The sequence below is a fragment of the Carassius gibelio genome, chromosome A13, assembly GCF_023724105.1.
Source record: "Carassius gibelio isolate Cgi1373 ecotype wild population from Czech Republic chromosome A13, carGib1.2-hapl.c, whole genome shotgun sequence".
Lineage (NCBI taxonomy): Eukaryota > Metazoa > Chordata > Actinopteri > Cypriniformes > Cyprinidae > Carassius > Carassius gibelio.
The window spans coordinates 21,319,608-21,341,794 of NC_068383.1; the positions used below are offsets into that span (position 1 = coordinate 21,319,608).

Genomic DNA, 22,187 nt, shown 5'->3' on the forward strand with positions numbered 1-22,187 from the left:
TATTGTCTGACATGAAAATCTTCTTTTGCTTTGTTGCTGAAACTGCTATATACAAATTAGGGACCATTTCTCCATAAAACTTAAATTTCCTACTTAACCAAACCTTACAGAAGGAGCAAAAATAAATAAATAAAAAGGAGCAAAAAACCCAATTGCTTTACACATCGGAGGAAAACGGATGAGATTTGTGACTGTTTAGAACTTACCACGATAACAGATTTGGCCTGCTCACAAAACTGGAAGTCCCCAAAGCGAACAGACTTCCTGCCCTGAACACAATGAACAGAAGTAATCAATGAACAAAAGCAAGAACATGCTGTGCTGAACCTTAAGCCTGAACTCATGGCACTGTTCAACTAACAGCAGGTCAACTTACATCTCTGTCCACTGTGGTGGCGAAACTGACGGCCTCTTTCTGAGTGCAGTTCACTGCTTTCTGTAGTGTATAGATGACCTGCTCATACGTGTGGACCTCATCATTGAACAGCATGCAGTAGTACGTGTCTCCACGCACCCTTGAGAAAAATAAAATAAATAAATAAATATACAATATACTAACATGCAGTAACCAAAAGCGATTGCATGCATGTTGGATGATGCTGAGGGATTAAAATGTACCCCCTAAACACGTGTTCTTCTATAGGGATTAAGCACAATAAGCTTCTCGGTAATTTTTGACCGATTCTGATTCGTAAAAAAAAATTGCTTATTTTGAGTGTTGTAAAACTTGGTGACTTTTTTTTTTTTTTAAGCATAACATCAAGAATTCTTGTGTAGCATTTGGATGCACAGGACACTTCAGCCATCTACTGGCCATTATTGTCATTATTTTCTTTTATTATTATTATTTACTTATTTTTTTCACCAGATGGCAGAAATCTAGCCCAACTGCATGAGAAATTCTCATATTTTCTTTGTTCAAACTAAAATAGAAGTGTTTAATTTTATTGTAGTGAAGTTACAAAAGTTAGTGTATTTGCTTACACAAATAAATGGTAAAATTATATATAAAGAATAAAAAGATCTATATGACCCAAAAGCAGTTTCATATAGTTTTACAAGAAAACATGAACAGCTAATGTGTGACTCTTTTTCTTAATGCTTATGAGGGTAAAAAACAGCCCATAGTATGAGAGCTAATTGTCTTACGGTGGCTCAAGGCCTTCAGGAAGCTCATCCTCTTTGTCCCAGGTGAGCATGTCCACAGCATATTTGAGGATGATGGAGAAAACATTATATGTGCGAGCAATCATCTCTTCAGTCATATTAGCCAAAGGATCCTGCCAAAAAAAAAAAAAAAAAAACTTGTAAATGCCTGTGCGCATTTTACTTTCACTTTCGAATTAGTGTCAATCTTCCGTCAATTGCTTGAATGGACAACAACAAAATGTTACAACGACAAACTCACATATATTAAACATAGCACTTCTGTAAACAAAACAAATAAAAATACACCATGCTACAGGCCTAAAATAAAACTACACAAAGATAGTCTTGTCTGTCCCTGCGCCTATGAAAACTACATCATGCTGAAGTATTTATGTTGTACTGCCATGTAGGGTTGGGAATTGTTTCAATTTAAATCAGAATCACTAAATTCCTCATTAATTCCCATTCCTCTTGTTGATTCAGTGTGTCACAGAGAAAGAGGTGTCTTACCTTCTGAGAGGAGTCATTATTATTGGGCTCATGTTTCTGGCAGTAAGGGCCCTTCTTCCAGGCCTCCGTGTCACCGCAGTCACAGAAACCTCCGCCTCCTGAGGTGGTCATCTACAGAGAGCACAAAGAGCCACTTACTCACAAAGACAGCATCACATGACAGCTCAATAGTTGATCTCAAGTCTCCTACATCTGTATCTTAGAAATAACAGGCCTGTCACTGACATGAAGACGATCTGCTCTGGTGTTCTGTAAAACAGACGCTTTCTTGCACACGCTATACGTAATGATGAGTATCAAATGTGATCAGGCTTTTGAGGAATGTTTATTCGTCATCTCTCAATCATTATTGTATTGCATTGCATTATATGTTTTGCCTTGATCATAAAATTATGAATGTAACTCTTAAATCAATATATTGTGAAAACTGATATTCATATGCATTTCTCTGCATTTTATATGCATGTCTCTGCTAGACAGAGTCTCTTGGTTGAGCCATAATGACTTCTCAGATTTCGTTTGGTAGGACAAATGTAAACAGGAAGTTTTTGTTAGGGAGAAGTCAGGGTTCACGCTCCACTAGTGCAGCCAGCTTCTACTGCTCCAAATGAGACTGACCTGCGACAGTCAGACCCATAAACTTGGTATTAGACACTTTCTCTGCGCCTCTCACACAAACATGCCGATACATACTTGAGCGAGAGGTTTAAGAGCGTTAGAGAGAAGTGGCTGCTGTATGTGTCTCAGTTTCCGCTTACCCTGTAGCGATGCTCTTTGTGAACGCTGCCTAAGAAGCACTGCATACACAGCACGCAGGTCGGATCAGCCGCACACTCCCTGATAAAGAAAAATCATATCAAAATGGAGATTGCTTATAGAGATGAACTGCAGCAGTAAAGAAAATCTCAGTGATCTGCCCACAAAAAAAAAACAAAAAAAATCCACTTTTTAGTTTGCTTTAAACAGCAGCTAAATTATGCTGCCTTTTTGATACCTCATTGTGGCCCAACTCTAAGGCAGGAATGGCATGCTTTCACAAGTAAAGAAATCCCAGTATTCTCTTCTAGTGAATAACTCTCTTGCCGTGTCCCAATTCACGTACTATCAGTCCTAAATAGTATTCAAAATTAGAACTAGTGTGTCCCAAATTGTAGTGCAGATCCAAGCACAGTTTAAGGGATATTGGCCACAGGCCAATGTGCTCACTGTGAATACATGATTGACGGTTAAGTAGAGAGACTTACATAAAAGTGTTTGAGTAACTGATAATCAATATCTAACCTGATGGAAAACATGTATTTAATCTGTGATAACATTGTGAAATTTTATAAAGATATGTTTGACCATCAACTTTTAAAAGCATTGTGCTAAAACATTCTCTAAATACACCATTTATTTGAGAATAGGTTCAATGGAAATCTTAGCATGACATTTTACATGCTTTAAAATTTTACTGTGTATATTGTTTTTTGTTTAGTTATTGGAGTTCACATAGGTAAAAAAAAAAAAAAAAAAAAGACTGCTTATTTAATTAAAAAAAGTGGAAACCAAAGATAAAAAATAGGGTTTGGATCAAAGCCAGTGTCACATTATATGACAGGATTGTAAAATAAAAACACTTGCACAATATATTAGGATGCAAGATATACTTGACATCAGCCAGATCAGATTCTAATCTGGTAATATCAGCATGATAATGTATGTGGGATGTGTGTGAGCCTTTTATTGTTTCTCAAAGAAACAGAGCAGAACAGTGCATGCTTCAGTCACCTCCGGCCTCTTAGTCGGCTTACAGTGATCTTGCCTAAAGGACTTAACCTATAACAGTAACCTGGCCTAATTCAGCCAAGACTTCCACCTCTGTGGGACACACTGACCCACACACAATCCCTTTCCCAACTACAACTTCAACAGCACACACACATTGCTTAGGACTTAGTAAATGTAAGAAATGAAATAAATTCAACTGTGACAAATACAGCCAAAGGTTTTGGCAGTGACAAATTTTGTTTTGCTGCTTCAGTATTAGTAGATTATTTTTCAACGTGTCTATGGAAAACTGAAAAACAATGATAAGCATATCTTAAGGTTTAAAGGCTGTTATTGGCAAAAAAAAAAAAAAAATTAACCCTTGTTCTTCATAACCTCTGCAATTCACTCTGGCATGCTGGATATTAGCTTCTGGACCAAATCCTGACTGCTGGGGAGTTATTATTTCTCGGATTTGATCATAATTTGTGGGCTTCTGCTTGTCCTCTCGCCTTTTGAGGACTGACCACAGGTTCTCTATGAGATTGAGATCAGAGGAGTTGCCTGGCCACCGATCCAAAATTTCAAAGTAATCATCTTTGAGCTACTTCTTTATCACTCTTGCTTTGTGACATGGTGCTCCAGCATGCTGGAAAATGCACGGATCATCACCAAAGTCGTCACACTTGCAGGACGTTTTGATACCATTCTTCATTCATGGCAGAATTATGAGAGAGCCCTCTCCTTTGGTTGAGAAGCAACCCCACACACGGATGGTCTCTGGATGCTTCACTGTTGGCACAACACAGGACTCATGGTAGTATTAACCTATTCTTCTCTGAACAACTGATTTTCCAGATGTCCCAAACAATCGGAAGGGAGATTCATTCAATAACTTTGCACCAGTTTTCTGCTGTCCAATCCTTGTACTTCCTGCAGAGTTTCTGTCTGTCCTTAAAGTTTTTCTTGAAGAAAAGTGACTTCTTTGCTTTCCTTCTTAACACCAGGCCATTATCCAAAAGTCTTGGCCTCACTGTGTGTGCAGATGCTCTCACACCAACCAGCTGGTTGATTTTTCATGATTTCTTGATGAATAGATGGTTCAAAAGAACAGCGTTTATTTGAAGAGAATGAATTCTGAAGGATCGCGTGACACTGACAACTGCAGTAATTTCAGGTTTGCATTAAAATGTGTGACAAAACCAGTAGGGATGTAACGATATTGACGATATCGCGCTATCACTGTGGTAAACGTGTCTCGATATCGTCGTGGTTGGGTTACAATATTAAAAGGACAGGTGTCCGTCAAAAAGCAAGAGGAATAAACACAGTCCCGCGGAACAAATCATTGTTAACTACATATACCATGATCCTTTGCGCTGGGTCGTCACAGCTACCGTTGTTAAGCCAATAGGATTGCACGCTGTCCACTCAAGCTCACAGCAAGCCAGCATGGCCGACAGCGATACTTGTAAGGATGAAAACAACAAAACCGAAGTTGAGATTGTGCCAGCCCCTGCAGCTTTTAAATCAGATGTCTGGAAACATTTTGGTTTCGCCGTGTCAAAAAACGCAAAAGGAGAGAAGGTGGTGGACCGACAATGGACTATGTGCAAGCACTGCCACAGTAAACTGCGATACAACACTGGAAACACAAGCAAAATGAGTCAGTTTGGGGATCACGAATCATTTGAACAGTTCGGGAGTTCAAAGCTGGTTCGCGAATAATTATAATCAGTTCGGGAGTTCGTAGCAGAAAAGAAAGTTTCTAAAGAAAAACTTGAACATTAGCTAAAGGATAACTGTTTAGACTGTTAAGGATTTTTTTACTGTTTTTTTTTTTCCTTCTCCCTTGCAATGTAGATAATTTGATCTTTCTGATGAAAAACGTGTACATAAGCTAAATGATAGGTCAGTGTTTTTTTTAAAAGGCTTTTTGACTGACTATTTTATTTAAGTTTAAGTTATATTCCTAAATACCAGTTTTAAAAGGCTGCTTTTATTTGCCTTGCACATTTAAACCTGACTTAACTTGATCTTTGTTTGCACTTTGTTTGCAAGGGAATTCCCTATTGTTTACAATTGTTCTAGTTGCTTCTTAACTTGAGCATTGCACAGAAGAATCAGTTATGCAACCAAATATTACTACACAGAATATTGATGTTCCTGACTACAACTTGCACTTTAAAAGCAAAGTGATCAGCGTTTTTTGTTGTCATGGATCCATAAATACAGCAATAAATTGCCTGTTGACTGGCAAAAGCAGAATAAATGTCAGTATTTTTTCGCTATTGTCATCACAAACACTATCGTGAGCTATTTAACAATAGCGTGAGCTTTTCCACAATATCGCAATAAATATCGTACCGTGAGGTCAATTTTGAAATTGTATCGTACCGTGAGATTTTGATATCGTTACATCCCTAAAAAACAGTCTTAAGTGTAAATTTTTCAAGATTTTTAGTCATAGATTTAGCTACATAAATAAGCGGTTACACTTTATTTCAATAGTAAACTTTAGACATTCTACTGATTATATGTAACCACATGTCAACTACATATCAACTTAATCTCAGAAATTTGCAACTACATTTACATTTAGCTGTGGCTAAAGACAAATGAAGATTGTATACATTTTTAATTGTTGTTATAATTGTGCATGATTATGTATGTATGTATGTGTATATGTGTATATCTATATATACATAGTTTTGTAGTATTTCTTGTTTTTATGTATTTGTTTTATAATGTTCTTAGAAATGCCCAACCAGGGACAGGAGTTGAAAATTAGCACTAGCTATAATCTCTATATGCTGCACATCAATTACAAGCTTTGTATTGTAACTGTTTACTTGTATGGTCCCTGTTAAATAAACTTTAAATAAATAAATAAATAAACAAACATGTCTACTAACTCTCAGAGTAGGCAGTTAGGGTAGGTTTAGTGCTAGGGGTAGGTTTAGGCTTAGTATAAGTTGACAAAGAAAGTGTTAGAAGATATTAAGCAGACAGTCTACTAATACTCTACTAACTGCTAGTTGACATGTAGTTGGAAAGTTACTTACTACTAGTAGAATGTCTAAAGTGGACTATCAAAATAAAGTGTTACCAAATAAGCTTTACATTGACGTATGGTTTATTAAGATCTGACAATATTTGTCTGAGATACAGCTATTCGAAAATCTAGGGTGCAAAAAAATCGAAACACTGAGAAAATCACCTTTGAATTTGTCCAAATGAATTCTTAGCAATGCATATTACTACTCAAAAATTAAGTTTGGATACATTTACGGTAGGAAATATACTAAATATCTTCATGGAACATAACATTTAGTAAATATCCTAATGATTTTTGGCATGAAAGAAAAATCTAAAATATTGACCCAAACAATGTTTTATAGCTATTGCTACAAATATACCCCAGTGACTTAAGACTGTTTTTTTGCTCCAAGGTCACATATATTGAAATTAAATTAAACAGTTAAACAGTTGCTAATAAAAAAATATATATATAAAAAAATAGAAAAAAATAGTAATAACATTTCAGTATTTCACAGCTTTAGTGAACATAACAGACTTTTCAAAAGAAAAAAATATATATTCCAAACTTTTGACTGGTTCCAAAACCAACTGAGAACCAACTTCTGTCTAGGAAGCAGACAGCGAGCAGATGGCTTGTCTTAAGTGCCTTCTCGAATCAAATTAATTGAGAATCATTGTGATTAGATGAGAATCTAGACTGTAACCTCCTTTGGTAGGAACAAGAAGAGATGAAGTATTGACACTGTACCTGCAGGAGTATGTTGGCTCTCCCACTTTAAACACGTGGCCACAGAGCTGTGAGGGCTGGTTGTTCTGTTCCAGCTTGGCCAATCCCACGGACGGCTCCTCCCCGCACAGGTACCACTCCAGCGGGCTCTGAAGCAGCAGTGGAGCCAGCAGGTCTTCATTCTGAGGGTTCAGGTTAGGGCCCAGACAGTAGATCTTGGGGACGTAGCAGGCCAAGTGCTGGTACACCTCTTTGTGCAGGTTGCTCGCCAACAGCCATTTCTATGGACAGATGGGCAAAATATTAGACACACACACACACAAAAGTCAACATTTTTAGAAAATCAGCTTTTTACTTTAATAAATAATAAATGTGTGAATAATTTAATTATCAGTTAAATCGTGCAACAGAGCAAAAGCAGACACAGAGAGGCCAAAAATAAACTAAAAGCGTAACTGGTAAAGTAAATAGGTCAGGTGGACAAAGGTCAGGCTTGGAAGAAGAACACCGGTGGTCAGTCTGTGACTGCACTGCTGATTTATATTTGCATGGCCTGGAAGGTGGTCATTTTCTAAAACATTTACCACACAATACTGATTTCCTTGCGAGTACAAAGCTGAACAATGACACTAAGATAATTGTAGATGTGACCAAAAACTTATTTCACAGTAACAGTATTTTCTCGTGAGTAAACACACAAAAAAGATAGTTTGGAAATAATATTAAATATACACACTCGTTACATAACTGTGTGTTAATGCTTATTTTGGGATAACCAATGGAATTTAACTGGAAGGGGAATCAAATCTTATGATTATTTTTCTTATTTTTGTTTACAAAACGTACAAACATATTCATTTCAGGCATATATCTTCATATTATTTATCACTTAACTTAAAGAATAATTCTTAAAACATCAAGGCAAGTGGAGTTCAGTGGTTTATAGCTACCAAGACCAAACAACTTAATGCATGAATAAAGAATTCATTAGATCTCATATGTATGAACACATAATAAACTACTGGGCTATTTAAACTGTAACTTACATTCAGCAAGAAAGAATTCAATTGGTCAAGAGTTAGAATAAGTGCTTTTATAATGTAAAATTATATATATATATATATATATATATATATATATATATATATATATATATATATATATATTTTTTTTTTTTTTTTTTTTTATAAATGTGGTTCTTTTGACCTGTCTATTCATCAAAGAATCCTGAAAAATAAACATAAGATGCTTTCCACAAAATTAAGCAGCACAACTGTTGTCGACATTGAAAAAAAAATGTCAACAAGCAAATCAATATATTAGAAAGATTTCCAAAGTATCATGTGAAACTGAAGACTAGACTTACAGCTTTGAAATTTTTATAATCGTACTAATATTTGTATAATTGTATTTTCGACCAAATGCAGCCCTGCTGAGCATAAAAAAAAAGAATAATCATAAATATAAAACAATAAATAAATAAAAACACCACAAACTTCTGAAGAAAAAAAAAGAAGAAAAACTTTTGTTCTGAAAGATGTTCATTGTTTAATAACAGACTAGGGAACATGGTCTTTACAGCAAAAAAAAAAAAGAAAAAAAAAAAAAAACCTTCCATATACATACATATATATATGTATATATGTATATATGTATATATATATATATATATATATATATATATATATATATATATATATATATATGTATATATATATATATGGGGAATAAAATCCCAGAACACACTCAATAATTCCTGAAGACAGACTGAAACTTTAACCCTTTCTCCAAGACGCAACCTTAAAAGATAATCATAGGACGCTCACTAGGTTTTGTAACTATAGTGTGTGTGATTCTGAGAGCTGATGTCCAACAGCATTTATGTGCCACAATCACATGCTCTAAGGAAACAAAGAGATTACGTGCACACACACAGTAAGCAGAACTTGGCAGTCTTTGTGACTGTCTACATCGACCTACTGACCTGGATTTAGTGCTTGAGCAATCCAGCATCTATTCTCAGACAATTCACCATGCAATAGCTGATTTGAGATTGAAGACCAGATTGCGGTTTTATTAACACAAACCTATAGTGTAAAGTGACATGTGTTTTTCATGCACATTGTGTCTAATACACAGTCTAAAACACCCAGGATAATGCGCAGTGCTGTCTATCAGACCAAACAAACCGCAGCAAAGTGAGGTGTTGCATGTGGTTTAATATAACCACCATCTGAGCTAGTCTGTAAAAACAAACCTACTTGTGTTTTTGTGATAGATGGGGCATGTAAATGTAGTGGATTAGCCTATTTACAAAATGAAAATCATGTAACTGGGCTACAAAACCTAATGTTTAGTTTGTAAACCACACCTGCTATGCTGAGAAAGAAACCAAAAACACAGCAAATACTAATGTGTTTACAGGAATGCAGAATAACTACACTAATTCACAAGCCCAGCTTGATTATTTAGTTGCCTAGATCAATCTAAACATCGTTAAAAGAGCTGTTCGTGAAACCGTGTTAATTAACGTATACCATTAGCTAACGTACAGAACGTAAAGATGATGAACAAAGCAGCCAATGTTGTTTTTATCCAACTCTTGACAGATCATTGTCAAACAAAGCCACAAGTTAAACCCAAATCGCGAGAAATGGACGAATGTTTTACTTGTTGCTGTATTAAATAAATGTTCGTGTAAGTGGAGTGTCAAGTGTGTTGGAGCTTGAGGTGTGAAAACCTCGCATGCTAGCTGTTAGCGCGTAGCAAGACGACGCTTGAGCAAAACAACCCGAGACCAGGAGCGAGAAAAAAAGAAAACAGAAAATTAATCGCGAGCACATCGACTTCCGGAACCGACCGCGTATATTTCATCAGGAGAGACATTTTAGAAAATCTTTATACAACTGTCGCCTACCGCAGCGGTGTCCTTCGCGGAGAAATTGAGGAATTCGTTGCACAGAGCGGACGGTGCTTCACGATCGTTCTCGGCCGCCGCCATCTTTACATCAGTGACCAGCAGAAGCAGCAGCAGCGAGGGAAGCGGAAATCAGCCGCTGCGTCCTACTTCCGCCAAGGAGCTGGGAAACTTTTTAGCTGACTCATGGAAAAGTGTCCCTGCTGTTGCCCTGGTGACGAGCCACAATAGTAGCCGCTCCCTGTCACGTGTGTTTTAAAGGATTTGCTCACGTAATAATGAAAGTGTCCCTCCCAACACCGAATGATGTTATTTCTCCAGGAAGCGCCCTATATATGCAGTATTTTAAGGTGTCTAATCCGTGTAGGCTTTGAAGGGTAGTGGATTTTTGAAGAATCGTTAATGCAGCTATTTTATTTTATTCCAAAAGAGCCTATTAATGATGTTAAACCTGGCATGACATCACATTTTTGAATTTGAAAACAAATGAGATTTCAGAGATGGGGGTTTATCAGTAACTTATAAATAATGAAAACGCTTTAGGATCCTCACACAAAGCTATCATACAAGTAATGGTTACTTTTATGTTTCACAAAATATACACTAGGCCTACAGGTCAGAAATTTGATATCATGAATGCTTTCGGATGAAAGCTCTCGTGCTCACCAAGGCTGCTTTTATTTGATTGAGGCTTCAGTAAAACAACAATACTGTGAATTATTATTACAATTTAAAATAACTGTTTTCTATCTGAATATATTTGAAAATGTAACTTATTCTTGTGATTCAGAGGTACAAGGAATTTGCTTTAGTGACATAAGCTACCATAAAAAAGTAAATATAAAGAAAAATATTGCAAATTAAATCGAAAAATAAATAAGCCATAGATGATAATGGAATAGATGCAAGCATGGGATGCAGGGATGTACTAGAATGGAGGTGGTAACAAATAAATATAAGGATATTGCACATTTTTATTGCATAAGTGGGGAACATTTAACTGTTCGTGAGGTAGATTGCCTGGGGGAAGAAACTGTTATTGTGCCTGGCTTTCCTGGTATTTGCAGCTCTGAAGCGCCAGCCAGATGGCAAAAGGTCAAAAAGGGGATAACTTGGATGTGAGCGACCCAGAGTGATTTTCTGAGCCCTTTTCCTCACTCTGGATGTATACAGTTCTTTATGGGTGGGCAGGAGAGCACCAATTATCCTTTCAGCAGTTCTCTGTCTGAATTATCAGCATCAGTGCTCGAGACTTCAGTGTCACATGATCCTTATGAAATCATTCTGATATGCTGATATGATGCTTAAGAAACACTGATGTGATGCTCAACCATCTTAACGATCCCGGAGTGGACCAGTATAATGTGCACTGACAGCAGTTGAGTTTTGAATGGCATGAGTGTGAGAAAAATAAAAATAAATAAATAAAAATGGTGTGCACACTATTTCTTTTAAGTTTTCTGGGTTTCAGATAAAGGGACTTTGTCTTGTTTTATATTTTATAATTAAAATATGAATAATTAAAATAAAGTATCTTTGATTTACACAGATTCCAATCTACAGTATATTGGCATAACTTAAGTAACAACAAAGGTAGGTTACAAAATCATGACTTGCTCCATAAGTCCTTTCAAAGTCTTCCTCCGAGTGGATTAAATGTTGATTTCCACAATTCATTCATTCGTTTCGGAGGTTTTAGCGTCCGCTGTAGGTTGCTCTGTCACGGAGGGTTTCCTGTCGTCATCAGTAGCTGCAGAAACACCAGTCACATCACTTCCACGGGTAACATATAGTGAACATTATTTACCATAAACAATCATTCGAATGTCAATGACCGCCTCAGTAAAAAACAAGGCTTACAATAATCCCATGCATGTTTGTGCATACTTTCACAGATGTTCATTATAAGTGAAGAGGTGGCTTACAGGTCTTGGACTGTATCAGACTGAGCAGCAAACTATGGAGTTCCTTCACTTCAGCCTTCAGCTCACTCAGGTCCTGACTGTGCTTCTGCTGGTCTTTCTTAAGTATGTAAAGAGTCTTGAGATGTTCTTCTTTCTCTGAAAGTGCAGTACTTCTCCTTTTGTAAAAAAAAAAAATGTATATGTATATGTATAAGCAGCCTTTCCAGGAAAATCACATCAAAATGTGTTATAAACAGTAGCATGAAAACTGTAACAATTTAAGGCCTAGAAGTTGCTAGATGTTTATGAACCCAACCTTGTGGTATCTCCTCCGGCGCCTGCATAGGCTAACTCAGGCGAGACTGTCTCTCTTTGGATGTGCAGATATTTATCTAAAGTGTCCTGCGGAAATTGCAAACTTTCAGTTATTCTGGGATTCCAGAAAGGACAAAAAGAATAATAATACAACAAACAGTAGTGGTTAATGTAGACACCTTGATCTGTTTTGTGAGCTTCTTCATTTCTGCGTGTTGTTCTGGGTTAGTGGTGACATCATCGTCATAGAACTCTCCAAGCGGGGCACAGTGGTGGTGGATGTGCTCGTTGTCATAGCAGCGTCTCAGCCAAGGCATGGATTCCTCTATTTGCAGAATGATAGCAGCTTGTTGCATCACTGCATTGGCCAGAGCATTGTCATAGACCCTGTAAACGCAAACGTTCAACAAAAGAGTTAAAGGAATAGTTCGCACAAAAAAATGACAATTCTAAGTGTTTTCAATACACTGAGAATTCACAGTGAAAACATCTACAGCATCATGCCCAAAAAGGAAAAAAAGCATTTGATTGATGCATCACTCAGTTCATATCACTGTATTGTTACACCCTGAAAAAAACCATGAAAGTGTAAATAGCTAATTAATACCTTTGGAAAGTGTCAGAAAGCAGAGCAATCATTAAATTAACACAGAGAATAGCAGAGAGGGCCAGAAATGTTCCACAGAGCAGGTAGGCCATCACTGCGTCCACATCCAGCATGGCGTCAAACTCATACTCGTCCACCAGAGTGATGCGATACAAGCTGTACAGCAGCTCAGGAACCGTCTTCATACTCGGCACCTCAGCTAAACCTGAGACCAGTAAGCACAACGTTTATATATCATGCATCTTTACAAATACAGTTATATACTGGAAGTATTTGTGATGTACCTCCAAATATGATCCAGAAAGCACAGGCATATGGAACGTAGATCTCTATATAGAGAAAAAGGAAACGCAGCACGTCGCCTGCAATCTTCCCCAGCATGACAATGAAGGGCCCCATCACCCTAGAGAATAAAATCAGCCATTACCTGGAGTACAATCATGTGTCATGTTGAAGGCCAATACAGTGCAAAGCTCAGTTCTCATAACTAGAAACCACTAAAGAGAGAAAAGTCTGTCATCATTTGCTCACCTTAAATGTTATTCCAAACCAGTATGATTTATTTTCTTCTGAGAAATACAAAAGAAGGTATTTTGGATCTTTCTTTCTTTATTTATTTAATACAATTAAAGTCAGTGGGTCCAGTGTTGTTTTTTAAAATATCTTTGTGGTCTGTAGAACAAAGTATTGCATATTGTGCAAATTTGCAAAACATGCAAATGTTTTGAACAACATAACGGTGAGGTAATGGCACGATTTGCATTTTTGGGAGCTCTATCCCTTTAATTGTGAAGATAAACATAGACTTTAGTTAGTGAAATGTTAATGTTTCTGTGGTTACTGTTACACTGACCATATGGTCCCATGGTTACCCAGCTCACAAAGAAGAGTCCACCTGTGAAGTCTCAGTGAAACCTGAGTTATGGAAGCATTGTTATTTGGGCCACTGGCCAGGTAACAGCATTTAGCTCCAGGCGCTCTGTGTGTCACAGCAGTCAGGAGACCTTATATCTGAGTCTCTATGGTACCTGCCACTGACCAGGTGTTCCTTCAGACCCGACGTCACCAACATTTTAGTCAGATGACCACTAACTCAAAAGCCATATGCTTCATGACCCCCTTTTAAAAAGTATATTTTATGTCAAAATCCAGTATTTTTAAGTAAAACACAGGATTCTAGAACAGGTGATGAGAATTTATGAATTTATTTGAATTTATCTGGTCATTTTGAAAATTAAATGCCAATAACACAACATTTCAAATGACATGTATCCATCTTGATGTTCAGTGTTTTTTTTTTTTTGTTTGTTTTTTCGTGTGTAGTTTGGGTTATTCATAATCAGTTGCTATAAAATCAAATAGGCTTGACTAAGAAGGGCTCTGAAAACCCCTGGTGGAGTTCAAGATCTCTAAGTTACTTAAAAAAAAAAAAAGATTAATTACCTAAAGGCTCGGACATGCTTCATCAGCCTTAACCACAGGAAAATAATGGACACTGCAAAGAGGCGAAGACTGTTCTGTCGAAGTGAGTCGGACACTAGGACTACATCTGCCACGTGAACGCCCAGAACTGCCAGCAGCAGCGAATAGACCAGCCAATCAAAGATATTCCTGCATGAGACATATCAGCATGTGTAGTCAGACAGGAAACATACTTTTTCACTCTCTTCAACAGTCAACTGTATATTAGCTTGCTATGAGTTACCAGAGGTCTTGAGAGTAGGTTCCTTTCAGGTTTCGGATATACTTAATTTGGCCTTCCAAGTAATTGCGTTCCTGTTTTATAGACATAAAAATTAAAAACAAATAAAAAATTCAATCAATTGTGAGTAGTGTCCTTACAACAGTGTATTTTATTTTTACTACAGGTCAAAAGTTTGGAATAATTTAAGATTTTTTTATGTTTTTATGTTTTTGAAAGAAGTCCCTTATGCACCAAAATACAGTAAAAAGTGTAGTATTGTGAAATGTTGTAGTTTAAAATAGCTTTTTTTGCTATTGAAATACATTTGATGTAATACAAGATGTAATCAATTCCTGTGATGTCAAAGCTGAATTGTCAGCAGCTATTCCTCCAGTATTCAGTGTCACATGATGATTTTGACTCATCACTCACACATATTGTTTTACAATAATGTGGTAAAATGGAAACCTAAGGCCAGTAGTAGGTCAGAAGGTAAAAGCATGCATTTTCAGCAGAGTAGTTCAATGTATTTATTTTAGTTTTTTTAAAATGCTTTTCAGCTTCAAAGTGCCCCTATTATGGATTTTTGAGAATTACGTTTCATGCAGTGTTTGACACAGCTCTAAGTAAATGAAAACATCCAACAAAGATTCAAATCTGAAAGTAAACCGAGTAAAGTCTATCAAAAGAAAGAGTCGACGCTGAATCATTGAAGCAAGTCATTTTTAAAACGAATCCCAAGCCATTTCATGTTGACATCAAATTACAGTCCTGTTCCCCATGTACATACTTTGAACTTATTATAGTAATTACAATAACTATGTAATAACTAGGTACTTCCCCCGAACCTACACCTAAACCTAACCCTACCCCATGTAGTTACTTTGTAATACCAGAAAATTCTTAGATAAATACACTGTAAGTACACTATAAGTACATGCTAGTACACATATTGTAAAATAAAGTGCAACCAACATTAGCATATAGGCTGACTATGTCTTGTATACATTTTTGGTTGCACTTTATTTTAAAGTACGTGTATTAACATGAACTTATAGTGTAACTACAGTGTATTTATTTGAGAAAGTTCTGGTAATACAAGGTAACTACATGGGGTAGGGTTAGGTTTAGGGGTAGGTTCAGGGTTAGTACGTAGTTATTACATAGTTATTGTAATTACTATAATAAGTACATAGTATGTACATGAGGAACAGGACTGTAAAATAAAGTGCTACCAAATTTTTCTGAAAAAATCCTGTCATACGCGCACAAACTGACAGTCACCACTAAGCTACTACTAAATATTATAGAAAAGTAATTTTCTGTAAAGTTGCTTTGTAACGATTTGTATTTTAAAAAGCGCTTTACAAATTAACTTGTTTTCTCTTGTTGGTACTTTCGCGTTGCCACTAGGTTTTCCCTGGTAACGCTGTATACACTCTATGTCCACAAAGCAGCACTGCGCTTACAAACGCTGCTTTATCAGGCATCACAGACTCATGATGAAATTAAAATGAGAACAATCAGACCAATCACAGCAGATTAGCATCACACAATGGAGGGGTTTGAAAAAATGAATCGTTGAGCGAATTGTTTAAAGAGGTTGTGAAGCATAAGTTAAAAATAAATGCATATTATAAAACAATAGTGTTTTTTGACCTTTCATGCATGTCAATCTGTTGTTGAGGACTCCCAAAACCCATAATATGGGCACTTTAAAGTTATCAAAATCATTTTTTTTTTTTTTATACTGGAGATATATTTTTAGGCAGATGATCATCTTGTTATTTGTTCCCAATGTAATTCTCGCATTTTTTTATTTTATTGGTATTTATTTACTTACATTTTACAGACAAGGCTGTACAATTCTTAAAAAATGTCGACTCACTTAAAGTTTACATTTTATATTTATATTTTAAAAGTCTTTTAACACATGCCCAAAAGATAACCATTAGAAGTGAATCATTATAAAATATCAAAGAATGCAGATTATGATGACACTGATTACCTTTAAATGTAATTTTAGTCTTCAGTATGAAAAAAAACAACAACTATTTAAAGGAATAGTTCACCCCAAAATTCTGTCATCAGTTATTCATCCTCATGTTGAACATTGATCAACATTGATCGATGCACATACATGGAGCACATCAAGTATAGTAAACAAAAACTCATCTTGGCTGATGCAAAGGCTAATAAATGATGAATTAGATTTTTGGGGTGAACTAACCTTTTAAAATGGAAAAATCAAAAGCATAGGATCCATCAATAAATGTCCATCCAGATTGTGAGTGCAGACTTCTTAAATAAGACCAAGTACAAGCGAGTGTGTGACCGGGTTCAGTGTGTTACTGTACCTCAGGCCACATAGGGTGAGAGCAGCTCAAGTCCTCATTGATTTTCTGCACAGTCCAACGCTGCCAGTGCTTCAGTTTCCTCTTAGATCGCACAATCTCCATCACTTCCCTGTACACCTCAGCCACCGTCAGCACTAGTGCCAAAACCACCAACAACACACGCCACCAGTCCTACCAAGAGAAGTGCATGTACTGTAAGCATATGTATGCTCATAAGCAAGATTTGTTTGCATTGTGCATTCTCAATAATGTTATAAAAAATAAGGAAGAACCCTTCGACATCTCCAGGATCGTCAAGATGGGAAAGAAAACTGTAATTATCAAAGGTTCTGATCTATGAAGATAGTTAGCTCTACCTGAGGAAGATTGTACCGATCACCATCTTGTCGTACTGACACAGATATGGCTACTGTTGTCCAGGACACGATAAATAAGAAGTTGAGAAGCAAGAGTATCCAGGCTCCCATTCTGTAGAAAAACGTTTCATCTGATGTCAATCTCTGCTGATGTTTCTCCATGCATCAGTTTTGGACTTTGATGTCGGTTTACCTGCCATACAAGTTCCATTTGACAGTGATGAGTTTGAGCACTACGGGGTGCATGATGAGATCCAGTTTCCCCTGATTGACAATTACCTCCAGCTGTGGACAGAGACAAATCTCATTATCTAATGTAGCAACACTATACACAAATGTAAGTGAAGTACAGTATGCTTGTACCGGTGATGATGGATCAGAACCTTTTGGGTTTGTCTTGTCAGCAGGTTTCGGCTCCATGAGATGAAGGTAGTAGAACTGTTTTCGGGTCATTCGGTCTTTCATATGGAATTGATTCATTGCCAAATCAGCCTGTCATTTAGTGAGATTTTGTAAAAAGTTTTGGCTTTGATTGCTTTGAAATTTCAAAGTCTTGAATTAATGTTTTTCTAGTATTATTTTAATTTGAAAGTCATTATGGAAACATCTGATAAATGAATACATGTCATGTCATAAATGCTGCTAATTAACTCATACTGAATCAATTACAATCCTTGAATCCTCACCACAGAAGTCATTTTACTAATCATGGCAGTAATGCAGAGCTGTCCATCAGAGTCCTGCACCCCAGCATCTGCTCCAAACTCCAGCAGCAAACGAGCTGTCTCACTCCGATCTGTAAATAAACACACACCCAATAACTCCTATAACACTCTTGAATGCAGAAGTTAAAAAAGCAGAGACATCTCTCATTGCACTCTCACAGATTTGCCACTGTTCGAGCTGGAGAGCATGCACAGATCAGGTCAGACTTTACAGCATTATAAAAGCCTTACCGAAGTTAGCAGCCAGCTGTAGAGGCGTTCTCTCTTTATAGTCTCGCACAGCGATGTCCGCCCCGTTCTGCAGCAGCATCCTCACTGCCCCGACAGCATCATTCTTAGCAGCAAAGTGCAGTGGGGTCTGCTTCTCTTTATACGTGCGAGCTTCAATGTCAGCTGCCATTGCAACAATATATATATATATGTGTGTTTTTTTAAAGTTGCATTTATTTTATTAAAATACAAATAAACTGTATTTTAATACATTTTTCAATGTTATTAATTCCTGTAATGACAAAACTGAATTTTCAGCATCGTAACGGCAGTCTTTAGTGTCACATGATCCTTCGGAAATCATTCTTATATGCTGATTTTTACTAAATCAGCACTCATGAATGTACAGTACAACCACTCTCTGCAAAGGGTACAAAAGTTGTCACTGGGCTGGTACCTTTCCAAAAGGTACTCTTTAGTACTTTATTTACCTCTAAAAGATGCATATTGGTAATATTACCTAGAGAATACATATTAGTACCTTTTGAAAAAGTACTGCCCCAGTGACAGCTTTTGTACCCTTTTTTTCTGAGAGAGTACAGCCAGTTCTTAAATTCTGCATTTTACTGAACCCTGATAACCACACGTTAACACACCTCCTCTTTCTAACAGGAACTGCAGCATCTCCTCATAATCCAGAGCTGCGGCTACATGAAGAGGTGTCACTCCAAAAGCATCGGCCCTCTGAAAATCCGCCCCTCTTTCCAAGAAGAAACGCATCACGTCCACGTTCCATGCCCGGGAGATCTATCAATAAGCGCAAACATCTGTGAATGATTTACAAGATGTCACCTATATTCTCAGCATTTGAATGCAAGCATCAGCTGCACATTTAAATCCCAGAATGACATTTTATGGCATATATGTCTTACACAAGTCAAACATTAACCTCATGCAGGGCCATTTGCCCATATTTATCAGCCGAGTTTGGGTCAGCTCCATTCGCGAGGACGTCATTCAGAAACTGCAGGTCCACCTGAAAGCAAAAATCAATATCACTGTGTAGCCCTGACAAATACCACATGATGTTCTCCCAAAGTTCACCAAAGTGGAGCCAAGTCATCTGTTCCACGCATGACCTCATCCGTGTCTTTATTGCTGGCCGCCAGGACTCGAAAGTGATCCAGAAGCCTTTTATTCAGCTGGATCTTCTCCTGTCCATCTACACTGTCCTCATCCATTGCCAGACCCTTGTATTTGCTGCCTACATATTCCTCTAAAAAGACAAAGGTTTAGAGTTAGGATTGATATTACACTGACAACACGAGTATCACAATAGCTTCGGTTTTTGGACATGTACCTAGAGGGCACCTAATATGAATTTATTATAAATACCCGTGGGTTTCTTCCTCACAGACTTGCGGGTAGCATGTTTCCAGCGGCCTCTTGCATAGGACGCCAGGTGAGCGACTGACCGCCCCACATCTTTAACTGATGTCATGGACACTGGAGAAGCAATGATCGGCCGCACTGACTACAGCCATACATACAAAATAGTAAAAAAAACATCTCCATAGACGCTTTACAATTTGAGTTATCAACAAATGTCTGTATATTTAATGGCAAAAGACTGCAAAATATACTAAAAACAATTTGGTTAACAACAGGTCGTTAATAGTTTTGGGAATTTGGAAACCATAAATTGACATTCCCAGAATTTCCTGTGTGACAGCTCACATTGATATTTCTTCTTCTTCTTTTTATCTGGTTATCTGTTATGTACATTAGGGTTTTATAGTATATCTTAAATTGATAAATGAATGTTCACTGCATTATTTTAGAGTCAGTTACCAATACATCAGGATTCACATCAACTTATAGATCACAATAATTATTGATATTTGAACATGATATCAATTAATGAAATACTTTTTTTTTTTTTTATGGTAATAGACATTCATTCCTTAAAACCTAAAATGTGGCTACCATATATTTACAATGAAGAACTGTCAGGCACAGCTCTTGGTGCTTTACCGTAATCTTCACAGAATTTCCTGTTTGTTTTTTGAACACTGAACAGTTCAGGAAATAATATAGAAAGACTGAAGGCTGTTTCCTCACCTGACTAGAGATTCCATCAGTCAGTTCAAGCTCAAGGCTATCAGGCCTGTCAGGCCCAACTCGACCGTATCTCTTCATTCTTCTGCTGGATACAACTGAAAGCACTTGGAGATCTCCTCTTCCTTTTTCGGATGCTAGTAGATTGAACTTAGAGCCTTAAACATAAGCCAGTAGAGCAGAAAAACAGCTTTAGTACAGCCTGTATATTGAGCAGAGTGCTCTTGACGTCTTTAATAATGGGCTGTGTTTAGATGATTTGTTTCTCAGTTAATCTTTACAGTGAGTCGTTAAGCACATGTGTGTTAGACATCCAGTTACACCCTCCCTGTAATAAATCATAATCAACTAACACTTATCACATAATGTTTAACTAGAGGTCACAGGGCAACAGCACAGGATTGTGTAGGGTCCATTTATGGCACTAGTACGAAGTGTGCTGTTTTAACAGAATATGTCCATCAAGGCCCATCTAATTATCATATTAACTAGAAAGCACACAGACAGACTTGTTCTGAAACATGCAAGACAGCATCTAATGCAGCATCCTAACACGGATCCTCATCGGTGACAGATTAGGAACACTCTACATTACCAGCAGCTACATTAGAACTGATTTCAATGGCCTTTGCTCTTAACACAAAACTCTGATAACCAAAAAAAAAAAAAAAACTAAAATAGTCTATTTTAAGTAGCCTAAACTACTCATTATCGATGCTTTCAGTCGTGGATTTGAGGACCTTGGTGTTCAGTTTCTCTGTGGTCTAAGGTTTTGCAGGTTCGTGGCAGTTCAATGCTCCGCTGGTCCGGTTTATAAACTAGCCCTGGTTATGCTGATGAACAGACAACACTGAGAGACTGAAAAAGTAAATAATTGACATGAAAGGAATGCAATGACATCGTGCATGACAAATTACGTCAGCAATGGGAAACAACATAAGTAGAAAAGGAGCTGACATTACACACAAGAACAGATGGATGACTTATGTTCATTTATTTTTTTATACATACAGTCTTTAAGCCTGGGAATGTAAAATATTCCATTAATTCAAATGCCCTTGGTGTAATACTTTCATTTTGACAATGAATCGTAATGAAACTGAATCTTTGTCAAAGCTAATCTACAAAAATAGTGTCTAGTGTCTTGGAGAACATAAATGCACATCTAAAGCTGCGAGTTACACTTCTGTTGAAAAGTTTGGAGTCCCCCACCCCCAATAAATGAGCAATTTAATTCAGTAAGGATGCATTAAAGTAACAGTAAAGACATCTGTAATCACATTATAAAGATATTTATCATTTTTACAAGATTGCTATTTGAAATAAATGGTAAATAAATAGAAATATTATGGATATTAAGCAACACAACTGTTTCTTACATGTTTATAATGATATTTATTTTATTTTCTTGAGCATATTAACATATTAGAATGATTTCTGAAGGATCAAGTGACAATGAAGACTGGAGTAATGATGCTGAAAATGCAACTTTACCATTACATGAATATATATATATATATTTTTTTATTATTATTTCTAAATAAATATATAAAAACATAAAAGCTTGATTAGGATGAGAAAAGCTGTAAACACTTTCATTGTGATTATTAAGTGCAGTCAGTAATCATAATTAGAATAGAGCTTTATTACCAAGTATGTTTACACACACACAAGGCATTTGACGACAGGGAAGCTCAAGTGTAGAAGAAAGTACAAACATAGTGGAGACATACATTATAGTGCAGACATACATAGGAATAACACAGTAGGGATGCAATATAACACTAACATAAAAAAAAAGAAAATTTAGCCTAAAT

At 36.8% G+C, this 22,187-nt stretch overlaps 2 protein-coding genes across 3 annotated transcripts in view; both read right to left on the reverse strand.

The window, feature by feature from the left end:
• Positions 1-10,318, reverse strand: part of LOC128026482 (E3 ubiquitin-protein ligase UBR2) — a 29,568-nt gene extending 19,250 nt beyond the window's left edge. Inside the window, exons 1-7 of one of the 2 annotated variants that reach the window (XM_052613670.1) lie at positions 10,095-10,318; positions 7,199-7,458; positions 2,418-2,496; positions 1,660-1,770; positions 1,150-1,280; positions 377-515; positions 207-269 (exon numbers count right to left, since the gene is read on the reverse strand). In XM_052613670.1, the coding sequence (XP_052469630.1) occupies positions 207-269; positions 377-515; positions 1,150-1,280; positions 1,660-1,770; positions 2,418-2,496; positions 7,199-7,458; positions 10,095-10,178 (867 nt within the window). In that variant the 5' untranslated portion in view covers positions 10,179-10,318. The remainder of the gene's footprint in view (positions 1-206; positions 270-376; positions 516-1,149; positions 1,281-1,659; positions 1,771-2,417; positions 2,497-7,198; positions 7,459-10,094) is intronic. The other variant, XM_052613671.1, reaches the window with a different exon arrangement.
• A 416-nt stretch (positions 10,319-10,734) lies between these two features.
• si:ch73-193i2.2 (transient receptor potential channel pyrexia) lies at positions 10,735-21,154 on the reverse strand. The gene is made up of 19 exons (XM_052613672.1): positions 20,374-21,154; positions 19,648-19,786; positions 19,392-19,528; positions 19,202-19,288; positions 18,909-19,059; positions 18,274-18,435; positions 18,004-18,113; positions 17,681-17,809; positions 17,511-17,602; positions 17,318-17,429; positions 16,962-17,132; positions 14,626-14,696; positions 14,364-14,531; positions 13,205-13,323; positions 12,921-13,125; positions 12,493-12,700; positions 12,315-12,400; positions 12,020-12,174; positions 10,735-11,844 (listed from the first exon to the last, which is right to left on the reverse strand). The coding sequence occupies exons 1-19, from the start codon at positions 20,449-20,451 to the stop codon at positions 11,768-11,770; spliced, it is 2,457 nt and encodes an 818-aa protein (XP_052469632.1). The 5' UTR covers positions 20,452-21,154; the 3' UTR covers positions 10,735-11,767.
• Between the last annotated feature and the right edge of the window lie 1,033 nt (positions 21,155-22,187).

Bases quoted from the DNA above. Each gene is read 5' to 3' on its own strand.
- si:ch73-193i2.2 (XM_052613672.1), bottom strand. From the start codon at position 20,451: ATGAAGAGATACGGTCGAGTTGGGCCTGACAGGCCTGATAGCCTTGAG. The intron at 17,810-18,003 runs GTGAGGATTCAA...ACTAAATGACAG, and splicing joins TTAGTAAAATGACTTCTGTG to GCTGATTTGGCAATGAATCA. The intron at 12,701-12,920 runs GTATTAATTAGC...TTGCGTTTACAG, and splicing joins CTTTCTGACACTTTCCAAAG to GGTCTATGACAATGCTCTGG.